Source organism: Octopus bimaculoides, chromosome 2 (genome assembly GCF_046866305.1).
Source record: "Octopus bimaculoides isolate indiv1 chromosome 2, ASM4686630v1, whole genome shotgun sequence".
NCBI classification, from domain to species: Eukaryota; Metazoa; Mollusca; class Cephalopoda; order Octopoda; family Octopodidae; genus Octopus; species Octopus bimaculoides.
Window position 1 is genome coordinate 91,807,463 of NC_142929.1, and position 22,941 is coordinate 91,830,403.

Below are 22,941 nucleotides of genomic sequence, written 5' to 3' on the forward strand. Positions count from 1 at the left end.
GGCTATTATTTCTAGCCCTGGCAACCAAGCGTGGTTTCTTCGTCGGTATCAATGAAAACACTAGCTGCAGCACCAACAGTAGCGGCATCAGCCATATATACTTTACGCAATATGCACGTGTTTCATTCCGTACTAATATTACTTGAAGTCTAAGTCTTCTGTGCTACACCTCACAACCAAACGGATTATATGATTCGTTATACTATTAATTCAGTAGAGACAACGTAAGAGACTAAGTGTTCATTCAGTCAGTTAGAAATAGCTGTCACATTTCACTCAAAGTGTTTTTGAAGAAAAAAAAGACTTCGAGCCATATAGTTTTAGATGCACCACGACTACAAAACGTGGGGAATAAGCTGGTCACCACTGGAACGATTTTGATCATCCAAGCAGTTGTATTAGGGCTGAACTGAGACTAATCAACAACAACTAAAAGATAGATATAACGTTAATAGATATTCTCGGCGATTTCATATCGTATCCTTACTGACTTTATAGTCCACTCATTCGGAGTTGATAATATAAGCACCTTACAACCGATTATTTCAGAGTGGGACATTGTGTAGTATATGCTTGCGAGTGAAGATACCCAAATATTTACGGTTTATTAGAGATTATTGAGAGGTAATATTTATCCCCATTTAAACGCGAATGTTCTCTTAGAACAAACTATATTGCGGTCGAGCGTTCATCATTGACGAGACCAAGGCAGGTCAAAAGATGGCTGCGTTAGAGTGAACTCTTAAAAAGGTACACAAGTGCCGAATGATGGTGCTAAACCGAGCTACAGGTTTTGGTTTAATCCCTAGGTGAGCCCTAATGATACCTATGATCAAAGTCGTTCAAAACCATTTTTCTCCAGATATAGTATATCTAAGACCTACATAATCTTGTGTGTCTTTCCTGGGACGGAAGTGTTTTGTTAAAAATTTGGCTGTTATTTCCAGTAATAGAACAACCGCAAAGAGCAACCCTTTTATAGTATGTGGGTCTCTGTCGTTGACTCGTAGATGTATTTTCATTAGCTTCATTTAGCAAGTAGATGAGGGAAGTATCATTTCATTTTCTAGTTCTTCTATTTCTTTACTTATTCCGTTAACATATAAAATGATGACTCAACCAACAAAAATCTACGTCGTCGTTTGACTTACTAGTTACACTCTATCGCTTATTGATACAATGTAATCCCTGATATAGAAAAATACTGAATAACCACGCTTCAGGTACCTCTGTTCTGAGCCTAGAAATATAAAATCTGAGACTATATTATTACTACTGATGTTATGTAATCTGTGGTCAGCTCTAAAACAAAATATCTATGGTAAAAAGTATTCCAGTACAGATTGTTCCGTTCATTCATATCGCAGAAACTACAATGATTACTTTTTAAGACGGTGTAGTGTAATTCAAAGAAGATTTGGCTGCAATTTCTAGCAGATTGCACGACTATTTGAAGATCTCTCGTTGAGTAAATGAGATAGTGTATTTAATCTTGCTGTGTGTTCTTCTTTCAGCTAACTAGATACCACGTTGTGGGGGATTTTTATTACTTAGTTCGTTTTTTCTATTATTGCTTCAGTTAATTTATGGGTTACTAATGATCTAAAGTTAAATATTGAACTACAACAGTAAACAGCAGGATCCGGGATAAGCGGCACTGATCTGCGTTGATAATTAGTGAGTATAAATATTTCAATGTGTAATAAATTGGCTTTCTGTATGAAGAGGAAACGTCTACCGTTTCGGGCAATATCCTTTATAATAAATACATTTTTTATAATGTCTATTCAGCAATGAGTGAGCTTATCAATGTATTTTTCCTTGAAGTATATGTCAATGTAATATTGTTCCCTGAGGGTTCACAAGGCCAGGGCCAGTTGAAGATATCGGCAGTTGCCCAGAGAGTTACGTCACATCAAAATGGAAAATGAAATAATCACGTTATTCTTCATTTAGTGAATTATAATAAATGTTATGCTTCTTTCTACATTTGCAGTTTCTAACACCCTATGATAAAACTTTCAAAACCAATTCTTCTAAGGGTATTAGTAATAGTAAGACCGGCCCCAAAAAAGGTGCTCATTAGTTGATTATTTTATAATTATTACACAATTAACATGTTATGGTAAAGTAATAAATGATCTGAAGCAACATAGGCCTACTGATTATGTACATTATATTAATACTTTTGTCAACAAATGTATCACCGGAACCAGGATATTGCTTCTGTCTTCACTCATAAATTATATTAATGATATAAGGCAAGAGATCAGGAAGCAACTCAGCAGGAAACCAATAGAGTAAATTAGTAATACTACAATAAACAAGTGATTAGTGATTAATATATCATCAAACAATCATTATATCGGTATATTTACAAACCGTTCAAATAATAAATTATCTGACAAAATTTTAGATGTCATTACAATAGAATATCCTCTTTTCAAGAAGTTTATTTAACATTTCATTTACTCATGAATATCCTCATTTTCGCTCTTTTTCTATTGTTTCTTATTGCTACCGATCTTTAATTTGGTTTGAAACCCTTGTGTGCTTCTAACAAAGTCCCCTTTGTTGTAATCATTCGACCTAGGTCTCCAATCTGAAGGAAACTCCTCCGAACTGACCTACCAATCTGAGAGGCTCCGAATAAAGTTATGATGGTTAATCTTTCTCCTTTGACAGGCCATAAAAAACATATGGAGTTATATAATTTCCTACGTCTGATATTTCTAGTCTTCTACATAATAGTATGTTTGTATTATCGTGAACATCTGATCTCCTAAACAGTACATATCTTGACTAAGAGTGTACCATACAAATCAACCTCGTTCTTTGCACTATACCGTAAGTTTTGAGAGTATGACAGCGACCATAACATATTGCCGAAGTAATAACTCGCCGGCTTCAGCACTGATGCATGACCTTGCCTATGGTTATAAATTTTCGTAATCGAGGGAGAAAAGTCGCGAATACAATCGACCGAAATAGATCCGAAGAGTCCCTAAAGTTACATTAATCGATAGGGTATGTAGCTCAGAAATGAGGAATTCGCTACCAATTGAGTCACTATTTCTCTACAAGAGCCTTCATATGTCGTTAGAATACATGAGGATTTGATCACAGAGCAAATTTTTATCGGAAAGGCCAAATATCACAAAAGCTAAGAGATACACCGTGAGCGAAATAACTGAATAATATCCATTGCCTCGGTCAGTATCACTTGGGGATCCTACCGAAACATTTGGTGTGAGTTGGATCTGATAGAACTTTTTTGAGGGTTATCTGAGGCTCTACCACCCCTGCACACGGCCCACACAGTAATAGTGGGCAACGAAAATGGATGAAAGTATTTGGGAAACTGGTGTTTCAAATTTCAAGAACGAAAATAGGCTTAGCTATCGAAGTTTCATTATTTTGACCATTGAATAACATCAGTTGAAATTTCTGTAAGCGTTTTTAATGATTTGGTACGGAGCTGTTGTACCAATGGCCAAAGTAGGCCATCGCAGATCTGGAAGTCGATGCAGTCGGTGTTCCTCTTTAACAACCGCCAGATGACGGCTGCTAGAATCATTGAAGGAAGAGGAGAGAGCAGACGAGGAGGAAGGACTGTGAACATATCGTTTATGCAGATCCTGCAATGAAAGGAGTGGGTAATATGGGGAGTAAGAGACGGGAAGATGAATAGATGGAAATGAGTAGGATTGTGTAGAATTCTCGTTCAAGCTGAGAACATATACTAGAATTTTACCAACTTTCAGACAGTAATTTATAAACTAATAAATTTATTATATGTGATTGCTTTAATATAAATAAGAAATTATTATATGTATTGCTTTACATATAACAAATTTACTTTATCCAATAGCTTTACATATAACAAATTTATTAGATATTGCATCTTGTTTCAAGAAAATTTGAACGTCTTAAAACCTTAGTTAAAAAGCAAAAAAATGGTGTTAGCAATACACGGTTCCCATATTTGTTTCTTGTTTCACTCTTATTAAACTTGTTGTAACTGAAAGTCTCATGTACCTCATATGAAAGTAGTCACGGGGGCTTTATAATGATCTGCTATCTTTAACATAAAAGGAGCTCCAGAGTGAAACCAAATATCTTTTATACACCGATGCAATACATATACGTGCTTCCATGTTAGGCTTCATTTAGTTTTCTTACTTTTCCACAAATATTGCTCTTATAATCTCATCAAACCCTGTTCATTTCTGTCTCGTGTTCTAGGACTCATTGATCCGCTTATTCAGTTTCTATTGCGTATTAAGTGAATGAGATCGCATTATGCCCCTTGAACGAGACATCAGTCTGTCGCAGGGTTACTCATTTACAGCTGAGTGGACTGGAGCAATGTGAGATGAAAGTGTTTTGTTCAAAAATACAATGCACTGCTTGATGCTAGAATCGAATCCGCGATCGCAAGATCACGTGTAACAGCTTTACCCTTAGGTCATGTAAAAAGAAAGGGTAAAGTTACCTTCTCGAGTCATACTGACTCAAAAGAGCTGATTTCCCTGTTTTATGGCGTGTATAATCCCCACTTGGACAGGATACCAGTCCATCACAGGATTACTCATTTTTGCCAGCTGAGTGAAATGAGCAACGTGAAATGAAGTGCTTTGCTCAAGAACACAACGCGTCACCCGGTTCAGGAATCGAAACCACAATCTTACGATCATGAGTCCAACACCCTAACCACTAATCCTCGCGCTTCCACTCCTTAGACTATGAGCCTTTACTAACTCTGATTATCTTGTCTTTTAGCTCATTTTTCAAATTTACAACGAAACTAATCTCCTTCACTAAAGTCCTGATTATTACGAATTAGTCAAGATTCGCAGTATAAGATCAAAGATAAAATACATAATTGTTATAGGTTTCTACTGGAATTTTGTACTTACCATTGATATGTCTGTTTCCGTGTCATCAGTAATGCTGAAACGATTTGACTGCTGTCTGCTTCGCGCGCTTCGGTAGGAACTGGTCGATGTTCTTTCGGCTAAATCCGACTCAATAAAGCTTTCCGTTAAAGCAACGCGTCTATCTTTGAATTTTAATTTCTCACTATTAAGTCTCTTGAAAAATCGAGAAACTCCACTTGAAGAAGTTGACGAATCTTGGCTAACTCCCATGTTGTAAATTTTAGATTGACATTTTGTTGAAATTTCCAGTTTCATCATCTCTTTTATAACATCTAGTTGCTCTTTGTCAAGAGTCGGCCGAATATTACATGCTGACACACCAAAGAACGTTTGCATATGTATTTTGGCGCCGTGTTTCATCAAATGGCGAATACACTTCTCATTATAAAAGTCGGCACAGGATGCAAGATGCAACGGAGTGACGCCATGTCGATCTTGAATGTTCGGGTTAGCGTTATATTTTAAGAGAAGATCAACTGCTGGTGCGTTCGCATTGACAATAGCCAAGTAGAGTACTGGTAAGTTGAACAATTCATCTTGACTGTAGTTGAAAGAAAATTCAAATAAGATCTCGTGTTTCGCTGGAGTAGAACACAAGTTTCTCGATTGTTGGTGTTGGCGAGATTCATTTATAAGCGAAGCCACCTGCAGTTTGGTCGAAGAAGCAGCCGCCTGATAATTAGATGTTTTATTGTCCTGCTTAACGCTGGCTACAAATTTGGTTTCCACATCTTCTTTATTGACAGGGTAAGATGTTTCAGTGATGATACTATTTTTCCGTGATGCACTGTAACAAAACTGGTTCGGCATATTTGGATCAATGCCACATTTTAATAGAATTTTCAAGACATCAACTGAATCATTTTGTACGGCAACATGAAGTGATGTACGAAATATTGCCGGAACATCACTTATATCCGTTACAACACTTTCTCTTCTGTCATTTCGTTCAACGTAGTTTTGGCTTCCTTGACTGATCCGCTGACTATAAGAATCACAACTGCCTCGTTCAGTAAAGTTATCACTATTTATTGTTACTGGAAATTTGGTATGGTGTAATTTGAGAATCTTCGTCAGTGACAAGATATCATTTTCCTGCAAAGCCCGTTCTAACTGTTCCGCTTCAGTTGATAAATCGAATATTGACGAAGCTGTACTGCTTGCACGTCGCCATTCTTCAGCTGCTGTATTGCGATTCCAGGAACTTGGAACAGACAAACTACCTGGACTTTGTGGTGGTATCAGCTGCAGATCATGATCAGGAACAGTGAGGTAATCGATAGCAGAATTACCACCAGTGGAAAAATGTCTTGCCTGCGAATTGCCTCGGTTAGAAGTCATTGCGATTTGTTTTCAACAAAGGACTCTACCAGTAAAGACAAACTCATAATCACAAAGCTCTTAACATTACAAGGGAAAATTAATTTCTATTCCGTAAATTTGATCATATCTTTGATTGTCTCGATCTCGTAGAAAAATGCGTATATCCGAAAACATTGTAAAGTATATAGAGTTCAAAATGATATTCACCACAGACCTGTAATAGAAAAAAAAACAATGACATCAATAATACTTAAAAATGCACAATGTAATTCATAAAATTCACAAATTTGCTATATTCAGGGTGCATGTCGCTTTGAACATGAGTCATTTACAATTTTCTAAAGAATAACACTGGGGAACAATTTTGAACATAATTTCTGATGAGTTAGATTTTTCACTTTATTTAGACTAAAATTGGCATGCTGATTTCAAACCTGAAGACAACTTTCTTCTATCATTCCAAGTTTTTTTTTTTCCGCAGCTTATTCTCTGAATAAGCACAATCGTATTGTTTGTCCATAAGTAAAAGGACTGATCATCTGATTGCTTTTATTCTGCTATTGAGTGAAAAGCATGTCAGCTTAGCTGGCATGGGGTTACGATGCATGAAATTACACGATTGTGGCCAAGATATGAGAGTGACAAGTACTGTAGTATAGAGAGTTCGAAGTTAGGAGGCCGGAGATCAGATTTGTGCGGTAAAGGAGAGATTACAAAGCTTTGATATGAGGGAACTTGTGCTTTGAAGTATGGAAGGATTCTGTCCTGAGATCTCAAGCCCGAGTTTCTACCCTGTTCTATTTTTTATGGAGTATTTGGGTGAATGTATGTATGGTATATTTGTATGAATGTACATGTATGTATATTCATTTTTGGGTGAATCTCCAAATATGTATCTGCCATAGTGGTCACAGGCTGCTGTGGCTGCTCTATATAAGTGATTATTATTGTATTATGCGAACAATACATAAAATCTGTATAAAAGGGGTTAGCAGACCTTATGTAAGCATTTTTGTTTTGTTTCTTTAAGCTTGTGAGTGTTCAACTTTCTGTTTCTTGTTTTTTTTTTCTCAAACTTGTTTATTTCCTTTTTCTTTCAGGTCATGTCCGCCTCTGCTACTTCTCATTGTAAGTGCCTGAACAGCTCTGAGTATTTTTGCTATATCTGTGGTAGTTTTACCATTCCCGGTGAAAGTGCAAACATCAGCGCCTTGTGAAACAAAGCTATTTTGCACATACTAAAGTAAAAGTTGGTAATCAAGACAAGTCTTGGCCTCTTCACAAGATGTGCAGGCAGTGTGTCGAGAGATTACAGATGTGGACCAAGGACAATGTTGGCATCGGTATATCTATGATATGGTGAGAATCATAAGATCATTGCAGACCCTGTTAAATTTCTTTGGGGAAAACTTCAAGTTACAGAATAAAGAAGCTACGTATTCATTTTATCTTTAACCACAAACTTATCTGGAATTTTGGGTGGAAAAAAGAAAAAAACAAATACTTTTAAAGATAGGTATGCCATAAAAGGATAACCTTTAATAACTACCCGTCTCTTGAATCTGTTATCGTTCCACTTCAAAGAAAACCAGTGACATATGTTCTCTTCTTCCTTAACTCAGTAACAAGCGCTATCACCTTACAGACTTAATTTCATATATATAGTGTCACAACCACTGTCTTTACCCTGTTGCTTTTCGAGTTATTAAACTAACAAATTTACTTGCACGCATGTATACATACATACATATGCATTTATTCGGCACAAATCTACATACATGAGTATATAAGTACTTATATCTATCCAAACATACACTCACACTTTTCCTTCTCATGAATGTTGTACCTATTTACGCCGCTCTGCTATTGAAACCTAATCACGCTCATATATTAATACTTTTTCTTATTTATATCAATTCATTTGAAATTATGAGTTTATACTTAAAAGAGGAATTTAATTTTGAAGAGTAGACTTATAAGGTTTCTTCGTACAGACCTACATAGTTCTACATATCCCAATTCGTCTATTCGCATATAATAATACTACTATAGAAATACATTCCGTATTCATCACACCTCGTAAGTGCATATACATATACGCCTAATGATAAATCTATCTAAGAAACGTTTCACTTTTAACCAAACATTACACATATACAAACTATTATGCAATTATATGTATATATGTGTGTGTGTGTGTGTGTGTGTACATCAATGTAATAGTACTACTAATAATACAAAAACAATAATTACATTTATAAGTAAATAAATAATTGATTAATCATAAGTAACAGAGGTTTCTTCCAAATTCCAAAACCGAGCTTTTAACTCTATGGTTACATTTTTAACAATTTCAGAGTGCTTGTTAATGATGTTACAGTTGGATAATATGATGCATAGTGTCTCTTCCAGGGATACGTTACACGATTCCGAGTGTACATTATATGGGTATGCATTCTCTACCACTAACCAAGTCATGCTGTATTGCATCTCTTTTTTTGTTTGAGTCTCAAGATCAGGTTAGAAAGTTATGTGCATTGTCTTTTGCAGATGTTCCTAAATGATGCAAATCGGTTTCTCCAGCGATTCTTGGAATAGTTGCTTGTTGCACCTAAAAATGCATATTCATAAGCACTCATTTTGACAATACATTTGTGTACAATGCCTGTGAGAGGACATACTTTTCTATCTACAATTACATCTTTACTGTAGTATTTTCCAACTAGATTACTACTTATATTCTTTTATAATTTTTTGTTCTTAGTGGCACAGTTATTATTATTATTGTTATATTCGTTGTTATCATTGTTGTTATCCCCAATGTTATTATTATTAGTGCTTACAACATTCACATCGTTATTTATATCATCTGTGTCAAGGTTGGTATTATTACTCATGTCGGAATCAAATGGACTGTCTTGATTATGCCTTCCACGATTATAGTTATCCCTATTTGCGAGATCCACGTTGTCTTGAACCATAGTTTTAGCATTTGTGATTGTGTGACTCGGCTTTTTATTTTCCAATTTATGAACATGGAATGCCAGGATATTTGAGGTTGCATAGGACAGTTTCACGATATGCCTATTAACAATTTTGTATTAGTGTCTAGATTTAGGGAAATGTTTATCTAATGCCGAGAAAAATTCCCGAGCAATTTTAAACGATACATGTAACCTAAATACCAGATTAAATCACAAAATACCACCTTTTTTAGATTTATTATCCGTTTAAGTGTAATAGTTATAGTACATGGTAAAATCATGAAGATAGGAATTTAAGTTAGATATTTATTCTTATTTCTAATATCCTTATTTCCATCTTTATTTTTTTAATTTTCAGTCCTATTTTTCCGCTAATCAAATACTATTTTAAACATAAGCCTTTCTTTTCCGTAATTTCAACATTATCACCTTTTCTTTATTTACGTTCTTTATGTTCACTATCAGTCTTTCCTCTATATAATGTTGGCGTTGTTTTTTTTTATCTGTATATTGATTAACTGTACAATCCTTAGGTATGTGTTTAATGTTTTCAGTGTATCTTGCACCAGGTAATGCTGTATTATAATATTATGCGTATGAGCTGAATATTACGTCAATCGCAGAAAACGTTGATATTCTATTTCTCACATTTTCACTATTCCATTTATTACTGAATGTGGATGATACGATTCTTTGCAGACATAGCTTAGATTTTCGTTAGGTTTATGGTATGGCTCGTATAAGCTGGTATTTAAATTAAGCGTTACATCTAGAAATATGTATACACGCGCGCGCGCACATGCACACACACGCGCGCATGCGCACACACGCACACACACACGCGCACACACACACACACACACACAAACATGTTATATATATACGATTATGTATATTATTCTTTTGCTTGTTTCAGGTATTGAAATGGTGCATCACCTTGAAGGTCTTTTAGTTGAACAAATCAGCCCCTGTTTAGTTCCTATTTTTAAAAAATCGCTTTTGCAGGAACGTAAACGCACGCACACACACACACACACACACACACACACACACACACATATGTATGTATGTATAATATCACTAAATGTACACTAATTTACACGCAATCCCTTACTTTCCATTCGTATGCAACGGCAGACTGACAACTTCTCTAGAAATCACATTTATCTTGAATAGACGCTTGCTTTGCATCATCTTAGATAAATCACAGTTCCTTTTCAAGGCTTCCAAAATTGCTTCACTTTGCAAGTGCTTACAAACTTCCAATATGCCCCATGGTAGAGGTACTATTCACTCATATGAGACAATGTATCCAATGTGCCACGCACTAGTGCTGCACACTAGTCCAGTTTATTACACACGAATCACCAAAGACTGATAGATATCGTTGCTTTCAAATAATCATGAAGAAAATTGAAATATATTTGACTTTATTTCACACTTCCGCGTAAAATAAATAAATAATTAGTTAAATTATTTTCTATACCTCTAAAAAAGAATTGCCATTTATTTAAGACGATCGAAATATTTTAAACCGATGAAATTTATAAATCGAAAAAAAAAAAAAAAAAGAATTCAATAAAAATCTATAATAGTAAAACTGACGAATAAGGAAAGTTTTCTCCTGATTCTCATTACTGAGAAGTGAATTGTTTCAAGTTTACAATGTTCAATTTTAAATCAAGAATATATGAAAAAAAAGATAATAAGAAATTGTTTGACAGAAGTAAACTGAATTTATCAGCGCCCTCGCGTTGTTTCCAACTAACGAATAATTAAAACATTATTGCTAATTAAAATTGTAACAACCATTAAAATTGATTTTTAACATGATTTTATTCATTTCTACGTATTTTACTTCCTTTTTTCCCTTCTCTGTCTTCTCTTCATACTTCTTTTCAGCATTTCATCATTATTGCTAATATTTTTCTTATATAGCACGTTGGATTGGCTAATTCGATACATCAACCAAATTATTTTAGTTATAATTCTTTACATTCCAAGTTCAAATTCTACTGAAGCATACTTGTCTTTTCGGAATTCCCAGCTGAGTAAAATATGTACCAACTAAGGGGAAACCAGTAGAACAATAATGAAATATATCTAATAAGAGAAAATGATCGCTAATAGTGGGAGACATTGTTCCTATGTCAGAAATCCTTCATCATTGCTCCACCTTGGTGGTATTGTTGTTGCTAAAGAGATTATTGCCAAGCACCAATAAATAGGATCCCTGTCTGCTATCCCAATGGGATCTTAATGTATATGAGAAATTATTGTTGTTTAAAAAGCAGCACGTTTTACGAGCACGTGTATTTTATACGTCACAAGAGAGAAAGAAAATAAGTAAAACCTTTTAAGATTCTAGTAACTCATTTCGGAAAAAATACTAGAATAGTGCATGTCTGTGTGCGCGTGTAAATGTTAATATTGCTGCCTGGTTACAGTCAGCGTGTTGTTGACAAGATGGCCGTCATCGAAAACAACATAATATGAACAGTAGTCAAACATGAAGAGTTGGTGGACGCCGAAAGCCGAGATATGTCAATAGCTGAAGCTATAGGGAAAGGTGTGGAGTCATTAAGTATGCAAAAACAGTGAAAAAGAGAAAGGGAAACTAACAAAATAGAATAGAGGGAATTTACATAGACATTCTAATAATTAGCTACAGTCATACATCGTATCGTTGCTGACTCCGTTAGAAATAAAATGACACTATACACTTGCATTAGCAAATCTGGTCACTAAGTAGTCGGTATGCCAAACAAAGAGACGGATTTGATATAGTTGTTTATGTCCAACTCTGACCATGCGATGTTGTAAAGACATCTAGAACTACATTAACTAATGTGTCATTTGCTTATTTAAGACGGGATGGTGTAATTTGAAAATGATTTGGCTTCTGTTTTTGTTTCCTAGCAGGCTGTGTGACAATATAGTCGTTCACTCACTGACTCAAGAAAGAGATGTAAGTTTAGGAGTAGAGTCGTCACAGCGTAGGCTGAAATGTTTCGTGTTCAAATCCCACCGATATCAACTTAGCCTTTTATCGTTCGGGATCGAACAAAGGAGTACCAATCCAAGGATGCTTCGCAGTATTTGTTCCGGATCTGTGTTCCGAGTTCAAATTCTTGCTGTGTCTCACATGGGCTGCATACTTAATCTATCTCCCTGCTTAACACTACCACCTGGCATCCTGAGCGTTTTTACCAGAGTCTGCTCCGTTTGCAAGCATTCGATACACGTCCCCAGCTTAAGGATAGCGCTCTCCCTTTCTTCTACTAGTCTTAGAGGAGTTGTAAACGATCATAAGCATTGCCTCTTGGATCAAAAATGAAAAAATGTCAACATCAACCAATATTTGCTAGGGCAGCAATATTTGTATGATTTGGTTTCTTTTTTCTTTCTTAAAAATTGACTGGCATGACGAAGGAGAAGTGGGAGTTGATATTTAAAAAGTATGAGTAGTGGAACCATATATCTTAGATGCATTGTTCGGTATATCCTTCAAGAAAAAAATATCCAATTGTATCCACTTGTGCTTGCTCCCTTCAGACATCATTACTCTCAGTGTAAATTCATGAGGTAAATGCTCCCCAAGAAAGAATGTTTATTTGCATTGCCAAGACAGTTTCAGCTTTTCGAAATGGTTAAAACGTGAGTTACTCAACAGACATTAAGACTAGCAATACAGAACTTTTATAAAATATGGGAAATGAGAATGACTTTTTGATTTTTTTAATAGTGCAGTCAGACGAGAAAGATTAACACCCAAAACGCTTTTCAGAGACACCATTAATGGTGAGAGGATAGAAAGAAATATCCTCAGGCCGGAGATCTGACTTGCATGCAACAGAGTGATGGGGCTCCATTAAAGGGAGCTGTCACCCAATAACCGTCTCAAACTTCCTTACAGTTTCCTCCTCCAAATTTTACTAGTATGGCTTTGGTCAAACTGAAGTTATAGTAAAAGACGGCGAAGGCAGCACAAACCGAAACAATTGCGAAGCGAACTTCTAAGCCGCTCGGCTATGCCTATACCATGATCTATTTACGCTACATTACCTTGCCCATTCCCATGTCTAATTATTGGACGCGCCGAAGCTAGATCACCGATAGGCTGGGCCGTAATAAAAATCACATCTGTAATGAAAACTTTAAAATTCCTTCAACAAATATATCGGATAATTTGGCAGCCGTAACGATTCAGGTTGGATACTTGAAGACCAGGACGAGTAAGATGACACTAACTCTCAGTTAAAATAAGTGTTAGATGATGTTTATAGTTTTCCATTTATTTATTTAGTATTTCAGAGAATTTAGTAAAATAGACTTTGCAACGTTATTTGAGTTTGATGAATAGATTTAATTGCGCTGAATGAAACATGAGCCAACTTACAATTTGACCGCCAGTTGATGACAACTAAATATAATTTGCCAGAGTTACATACAGTAGATAGAACTGATGGAAAGTCGCTTTACTGATTTTGTTTTCATTCGCAACTGTTATTTATTGTTACACATAGGTCGGAATGCAATCCTAGATACACATCTTATCAGAGTAGGTTGCTACAGCATCCTAGTTTGGTGTGCCACATCGGACTGGAAGTCTTATCTAGGTAGGATTTAGATAAGATTAAGGCACAAAACTGGCATGAATACGATGCAATAAAAGTAAACTACACATTTTATTTAGATATAATATTTATTAGATGAATAGAAAAGTAATTATCAAGCAATCCGAATTTCAAGCCTGTTTCCATCACAGAATGCTAATTAAAGAGGTCATATTAGATAAAATAATTCAAGTGGGGGCCTAATTAAAAGAAGTCTTAATATAGCGTGTTTAAAGACCAGTTGACCACTCTAATTGAAAAAAAGAAACTGATGGTAGAGAAATTTAGGTAAGAGGGAGAATGAGATGTTGCCATCTGAGAAGTAAGCTGAAAAATTGTTTTTAACTTGGAGGCAAGCACAATGAGATGTATGGGAACTTAGATTAATGAGAGCTTACACACTCTATTGTTGTTGTTTTTTATGCCATGCATAAATATATAGTGTTATCTGTTATAGGTGAAATCAAGTCGGAAAGAATAACTGTTGGCTATGACAGAGTACATTAATGATTGTGACCCCATAAAATTGCTTGTGAATTCAGAGTGAGAATCGTGATACAAGATACAAGACAAATCGATTCATGTTCCGAACCTCATATTTCAGAGATTTTTGAGGGCCGAGAACTATAATGTCAATTACGGTTTTTAGAAGAAAATGTAGATTATGTGATGAAGAGAATCAACTAAATGAGATGAAGAAAAATAAATATCCTGAGTAAAATGGCATCTCTGTCGTTGTCTTTGATCTCATAAATTAGACGGAATAGACAAGTCTCTCGACAACATTTATTTAGGTGCCGATCAAAATAGAGTCTGTGCATGTTATCAGAATCTCTAAGCAGGTTGTGTGAACAGCAAGGTTGAAAGTCCTGTTGGAAGAGATACTGCGACCATCGAAAACGTCTCCTCTTTGATCATGAGTCAATTCAATCAGTGTTGATCTTAGGCTAAAGAGAAACATCATTGATAGTAATTCTCCTATTGTTAAATACTGTTTGATGAGATGAAAAAGAATAGCAGTGACTCGTCATCAACATTGTTAATATAGCTATATTTAATAGAAATTGAATCTTACGCTTCTTGTTTATCTACAGCAGTCAATGGTGAGGTTTTCTCATAACAAACAACACACAGACGCAATTTGAATTTTCTTCTTTTAATTAAAACATAAAATCCTCTTTTCTGTTCAAATGGCTGTTTTATAGGTCTGATAAAGAATCAATTCCTTAAGATAACGTACCAGTCAACCACTGGAACAGATTTTAGTCAACTGACGCACCCCATCCAAAATTACAGGCATCGTGTTTCTGTTAAAACGTATTATCATTTTTTAATCACCACCACCACCACCACCACCATCATTTTCATCATCATTATTATTATTATTCTGTTTTCAACTGAAAGACAGCACTTTCGAGCTCGTAAGTTGTTCCTGAATTTTGTTGCTGTGAAAAAATTAATTTTGTTTTCTTTGTTGTTAAGCTAACCAAGATTCTCTGAGATTAGTTGGTTTTATGAAATGTTTTGCACCTTGGGCAAAATTTTTGTGGTTTTTAAAACTTTTTATTTAAGAAATTACAAATGAAAAGAAAATATGGCTTCGCAAATCCAGAGAGCATTTAACTATTCCAGCAGTCGATACAATTCTAATTTCCCACAGAAAATGCATGAACGACAATAACAATGCTAACAAAAACAACAGTAGAAATATTAATCAACGTAGATGAAACGACGCGTGAAAGCAAAACTGCCACCGCTGCCATCAACGAGTGCTGACCGAAGCAACAACAATGAGCATGGAGACCACAGCAACACCAACGACCATGATAAACAGAAAGAAGGGAAACCGAATTGTCGATTCGATACACCTGAAAATTCCACTTCTGCCACCATCAATAATACCAGCACCATCACCACCATTAACAATATCAGGTTTCTGAAGCCTGATCTGATGGTCACACTGAATCATTACATCCCACAGGATTTTGAAATCTTTATTCTCAGTAACTCCTTCCGAAATTTTGTCATACCACGTCTTCAATGTGTTCCTTTAAATTTTGTCATACAACGTAGTCCTTTAAAGTTTCTATTTATTTGCACAATTATCAATTCTGATGATGCCGCACTTCTTCACATGTTTCAGCAATGGTTCCACGGTACTTTTGACATACCATCCTAAGTCATTTTCCACTGCTTCAACATAATCCCGACAACTGGACAAACCTCTCCTAATTCTTTTTTCGGACAAGAACAACCTGTCAGTTAGGATGGAATGCTCCGTCCACTGTCAATATTTTTCGTGTCTTTTTATCCGTACTGATCACTTCATTCTTTTGCCAATTTATGATTCCAGCTCCATACCAAATCGATGCTATCGCCCATAAATTTACTGCTGGGATTTTATTCTATCCTGTCAATTTTGAACGCAACACTAATCTTAGTCTTCGGAAATATTCTTTCCGCAGTTGTTCTTTCATTTCCTTCTCCATTATTTCATTGAACTCTAGTATGCCAAATTATTTATAGTCTTCCTTTTCAATGTTTCATCACTTCTCTATTTGATATTTCTATCCCTGCCAGGGACTGTACATTGCCTATTTTCAGTTTCACTATACCACTCTTCTTGAGTTCGAATTCCATCTTAATATCAGCACTAAAACAGTGGACCGTGTTCACCAAGGAACTCATTTCTATCACATCCTTGCGATACAGCTTCAAATCACCATGAAGAGGAAATGGTTGATTCTTTGCGTTTTCCTTTGAATTGATATTCCAGGTTCACTTTCCTCAGTACTAAGGTCAGAGAGATCATCACACAAGGTACAAAAAGCAACGAAGATAAGCTATCTCCTTGGAAATCCTTCTACCTATGTCCAGGATGCACAAGCTTTGTTCGTGCGATGTCAACTCAGTTTTCCAACCTACCAAACTTTTCTTCAGGAAACATGTTACATTCCTTGCAATTCCAAACATATCTAAGTACTCAATGATCCAAGAATGTGAAAAATATCGTAAGCTTTGCGGTAATAAATCCAAATCATTCCTAAACTTTCCTTCCTTCGCTTATAAACTTACATTACCATTTTGTTTGTCAATAATTGGTCTTTGGTACCTGTGCATCTCCTCCCAGGACCTTTTTGATCCATTATTATTATTATTATTATTATTATTATTATTATTATTATTATTATTATTAGTGTTGTTGTTGTCGTCGTCGTTGTTGTTGTTGTAGTTGAGTGAGAGAGCAGCGCATGCCATCAAAGTGACAGTGGGGTACAAATATACGAAGCCCAATATACCTATCGTGACTAACCATCTGTTAAGGGTACGCCAGGCAGATGCATCACAACCATATATGCGCAGCATGGTGACTTCAACTGAAGATGCGCATGATATTGCAGGTGAGCCCGGTTAGAATTTTATTCAAGTTGAATAGCCCATCCTGCTCAAACGATCCCTGAATAAGGGTTAAGGATGTTGAACGAACCGCCCATGTTTCTAGACGTGAATTGTTCAAACCCCAAAGAATTCCTCTCAAGACATGGCTATGATGCTCACCCACTACTTCTGCTCGTGATCAGAGATGCACATATCGTCAGCCACCAAGGGACATGCTCAACTAGTTAAGTTCAAGGAACTGACAAGCAAATCTGTGGTATTGAGCAGAATATTTGCTGTGGCCCATTTTTTGCACCAAGATTAAACATGTACATGATAACACTTCCAATCAGTTAAGATCAGAAGCCATGAGAGCCAGTGCCTGGTATTGATTCAGCGCATTTTATTATTGCGATTATTTATACCATCATCATCCTCATCATCATCACATCACTATTATTAAGTGGTGGTTGACAGAAGTGTCAGAGCACCAAAGAAAATGCCATTTAGTTATATAATTACAATTCTTTCTGACCTCATTTAAATTTCGCCGGGAACAAGTTTGCCTTTCCACATTCCAGGGTCTTTAAAATGAGTGAGATACATAAGCTTTCTGCCTATAATTCAAATCATTATTAGAAATGCTGGACTGCCAAACCGCCAAACTGCCAAACTGCCAAGCCGCCAAACCACCAGACCGTCAAACTGCCAAACCACCAAACCGCTAAACCGCCAAACCTGTTGCATTGCAAACATACCCTCTTTCACATTCTCTTGAAATCTCGGGGAGAGTCAACAGTTCTTTTAATTAATTAATTAAGCCAACTTGATAAAACAAATACCAATCAAGCAAGTCGGTTAATTAAACCTCCGGTAGTTTAGTCTCGCATCCAGCACTGCAGGGTTATTACAGCTTTTTATACCGTTTGGTTTTCAGGTCACTGTTCTGGAAGCTAGCAAAAATTTTAAAATAGCATTCAACGTAAAGAACGGAGGATTAGTGTGTCAACTGTCACAATCAATGCTAATTAATGGCGATGATGTAAATAGAGCTATGTTGAACTGGTAGTGGCAGGAGCCAAAAATAATCACGGTGAAACTATCAGTTGTTTTTATCTCTGTAACTATGACTAAATTTCTTGAAGTTAAGCATCTAGATTGACGACTTTCACTCTGCTGTCGTGTAAGAGTGTGAGAGAAGAATATAGTGGAGAGACAGCGAGAAAGAAACAAAAGAAGGCAGAGTTGGTTGCCTCGTTGGCTGATTCTCGTGTGTGGTTCTTTGAAATACATAATTCACAGATCAGAAACCCACCTCCACTGCATTCTTTTATCTTTTCTCGTTTACTTGTTTTATTCACTGGGTTGAGGCTTTGCTGAGGTACCGCCTTGAAGAGTTTATGCGAACAAATCGACCGCAGTATTTACTTAGTTTTTAAAGTCTAGTACCTATTCTGTTAACAACTATTATGCCGAACGGCTAAGTTACGGAGGCGTAAGCAAATCAGTATCGGTTGTCAAACAGTAGAAGGAGCAAACCGACAGTACACACACACAAATATGTATACGTATGCGTGTGTGCGTGCGTGCGTGTATGCAAGTATGTGTGTGTGTGTGTTTGTATGTACGTATATGAAATATTAAGGTGGTTATTCGCAGTTTAGAACCGATAGGCAACAAATACATTAAAGTGACGGAAGTTTCTAGTAAGCACCAGCATTGCTAGAAATAAGTCAAGACAACTCTTAGCCACCTGAGAGCACTTTTCTAACGGTTGACAAAGCAGGCAGGCTCCCTCCGTACGACAAGCTAGATGGAGTTATATCAGCGCTGATTAAAGATTTAATCAGTCTTCATCAGCGACCGATTACTCCGCTGCTGAGGGTTAAGTCATTTTGTCAGCCTTATATATAATACCATAGGAAACATCGACTGATTTTCAAAATGGTGAAACGAGATTTATAAATTATTAAGCTGGCTATCTACAATTTAGAACCGATAGACAACAAGAGCAATTATATATATATATATATATATATATATATATATATATATAACAGAAGCTATTGGGAAGTCTGTCCTAATAAATATCTACGACGGGATTCCGTTTACCAAGTTCATTCTCAAAGCATTGCTCAGCCTTCGAACAGGTGAGGTCAGCAGCTTTCCCTTGATGGTTTGGCATCTGCAGACTAGACTAGTTTCAGGGTGTTGCCCCTTGTCAATGCAGAGCAGCCAAGCCCAGCAGGCGTCGCTACTGACCATCTGTAGGAAGGTTATTTATCTAACCTTCCGTAGTCTCCTTTAGAGAAGGTGCTGACCTCCCCTGTTCGAAGGTTATAAAGGACACAGATTCGTGTGTCACATAGCTAGCTAGAGGCGATGGCCTCTTGGAGCTAATCCACGGCAGCATTCGTTCTATATTTGGGACTGCCATGTTGGCTTGGCGAGAATATATATATATATATATATATATAAAATGGCTAGCACTCCGTCGGTTACGACGACGAGGGTTCCAGTTGATCCGATCAACGGAACAGCCTGATCGTGAAATTAACGTGAAAGTGTTTGTTCACCTACCAATGCTGGTGTACTTGTGTCTCTGTAAATTAGCGGTTCGACTAAAGATGCCGATAGAATAAGTACCAGGCTTTAAAAAAAGCACTGGTATTGATTCATTCAACTAAAAATTCTAGGCGGTGCCCCAGCATGGACGCAGTGTAATGACTGAATCAAGTAAAGGATAAAAAGGAAGATAAACCTATGGTTGTGAACAACGAATGACGAATCTGAAAAATATTCTTTATTAACTATGTGTACATATGTACAAGTATGCATATACAAGCACACACACACACACACACACACACACACACACACACACACACACACACTCACACACACACACACACACACACACACACACACACACACACACACACACACACACACACACAAACAAACACACGTACACAAACACAAACACACACACAAATTGTAAATAGAATAGATGCACTGAAATCTTTATGATAAAACTAAATATGAAATTCAATGTTTATGTAACCAACTGGTTTCACATTTTTTAAAAATATTGTTTTGAAATCAATGATGTTTCACGACGAGCTGTTGTCTTAATTTTTTAATGGCTGATGGTAACAGGAAAGGCAAAATATAGCATAGTGACAGTAACAAGGCAGGTAATATGGAGAAGATGAATTTCCTTCCATTAACTGAAATAATCAAATTTATCTAAAAGTAAATAAAATGAATTAGATTGAAACGTAGCCCAAATTAATTCAGTTTAAGTGAGGTCTGTATTTCTCAGTGAAATCGGTTTACCTACTTATCCAGTGTTGTTCAGATGTTTCCTCTCTACATTGATACAATGGAAATATTTTTAAAATTGCTCGGTGATTCGTTGCAGATATATTTATACGTTCATACAGAAATATTTTTCTGTACCTGATAGATCGTATTTGCTCTGTATGAGTAGCACATTTTTCTCCATGGCATTCCAGCTTATCTTATATAATTTTCTCCAAATCCAGGTGTAAACATTCTTTACTCTGGAATACTGTCTTTGCTTGAAGCGAAATTCTAAATCTTTATACTAGTAAAGACGAGTCCATATTTGAATTGCCCACACATTTTGACTGTAATATAATTCAACATCTGCTAATATCATCTTTAGTCATTGTGCTTGTTTTCAACTTTTTGTAATTGTATGTCTTTGTAGAACTCAATTATTCCAGGCGTCTTTTTTCTGCATCGGCACATTTTGAAAAATATTACTTTAGGCTTCGTTGATGCTCGGATTGAAAGTTAAAACATAAGGTAAAATTTCCAATCTTCTTTTTTACCTCTCTTACCATGTGGACATCACTTGTCTTGATTCGTTGTATCCCATCATCCATTAAGGATGGTAAATAATATTTACCAATGAGTACATCTTTAAGTTCTTGGAGTCGTATATCGCGCGTATTTGTAGGGGACACAATCATTTTGGCTAAATTGCAAAAAATCCTTTTCTTGCGTTTTGGATAACACGAATTAAAAATTAGTTATTTCTTGGAGTTAGTGGGTTTGTAACTATTATAATCCTTAAAATGTTGGATTGTTATAACGCCCACTTCGGTATAGAGTATACCAGTAAAGACACGACTATCTCTGACCGCCTACGACGTGCTCTGGTATTTCACGTACATATCTTTACTTATAGTGACTAAGTCATTCCATTCGTCACGTGGGAGGAGTGTACCATTATTACTAATTACATAAACATTTCCCCTTTTAAGTTTTCCTTAGGAAGTGTCATTTTATTTAGCAATATTGTTTTTCTTCACCTCACCTCCATTTTTTGACGGGGTTTTTTTTCCGTACAATTTAATACTTTTTACACTTGGCATCTATTTTCAGGAACTCTGTATGTGTTCTTTTCTTCTCACTTGTACGCCTGAGTTCAATCACTTGTAGTGGCGTTGTTACTTGGAACGTATCGTACAACCATTCCATCGGTTCCTCTAACTTCTTTGGTTCGCTTTCCATTAATATCTTTTTCAGTTGGTTCCTGGGTCCCTTTTGTATGCCCTTTCTACTTTTTACCTAATACATCATTTTACCTATACATTTGGTAATTAGGCAATCTTCTCAACTCTACTTTCCATTCTAGTATGCCTTCATATACACCTTTTCCCTAGCTTTAAAGAATCTTGCTGTCTTCCCTGACACTTGTCTTTTCTTGCCAGACAGCAATTTATCAAAGACTGATTTTACTTTCCTTGCAAACATGAGCTCCACTGGTGAGCTACCTTCTGGTATATTTGGATTTGGTGTCACACGGTACACTCTTAAAAGCTGTTGTAGAACTTCCTTAATTGGCTCTCTTAGGGCTCTTTTGAAGGTATCGACAAAGCGTTGTACCTGTCTGATAGATCTGGGATGGTATGGCGCAGTAGTTATTTGTTCTACTGTGAACGTTCCACAATTTATTTTTTATTTCGCTAGACATAAATTGTGTTCCATTGTCAGACACTATCTTGTCTTGCAAACAATTCGTGTAAAAAAATTAATCACAGTTGAGGAGGTCGGTTTTTTACACTTGCGAATTTCAGGCCATTTCGAAAAACTATCAACTATCACTGAGTAGTAAGAACCATTTAAAGGACCAGCGAAATCGATGTGCTGTCTTGACCACGGAACATCTACTTTTGAACAATGTTTACTTTATATCGTGGGCAATTTTTTTTTATTTTGTTGTGGCTTACATACAAGTGTTTCACTCTGTTTTACTGCAAATTCTTGTTTCAGTCCCTCAGCCGCATTCGAACCTTCGGTTGAACCGACTATATTTCGACAGGAAACAATTATGGGCGTATTCCATATTTTGAATAGTTCCATCCATTCTGTGCCGAATAAATTAAGTGATTTTTGCCGCTTTCGTTTGGCCTCGAAATGTTACATTACATACAAATAAACGAAAAATATAACCTTTTTTCCCGAAACACCATACGCTGCCTTTTTCGATTTAATTAATTTCGGCTTACAGACATATTTTCAAGTTTTTCGTTTATGGTGATATCACTACCAGTGTCCAACTGCATTTCAACACTTGTATTTCTGATTTTCACCTTCACAAATTTCCTCATTGTTATATTACCAACTTCTTCCGTTGACATACTATTTATTCTTTTTCCTTTGTTC

At 36.2% G+C, this 22,941-nt stretch overlaps 1 protein-coding gene across 4 annotated transcripts in view; it reads right to left on the reverse strand.

Moving 5' to 3' along the window:
• The window catches only part of LOC106874430 (1-phosphatidylinositol 4,5-bisphosphate phosphodiesterase epsilon-1), a 1,217,386-nt gene that overhangs the window by 1,022,472 nt on the left and 171,973 nt on the right, over window positions 1–22,941 (reverse strand). For all 4 annotated transcript variants that reach the window (XM_089347149.1, XM_052978429.2, XM_052978428.2 and 1 more), the window contains exon 2: window positions 4,920–6,477. In XM_089347149.1, coding sequence (XP_089203275.1) covers window positions 4,920–6,281 — 1,362 coding nt within the window. In that variant the 5' untranslated portion in view covers window positions 6,282–6,477. The remainder of the gene's footprint in view (window positions 1–4,919; window positions 6,478–22,941) is intronic.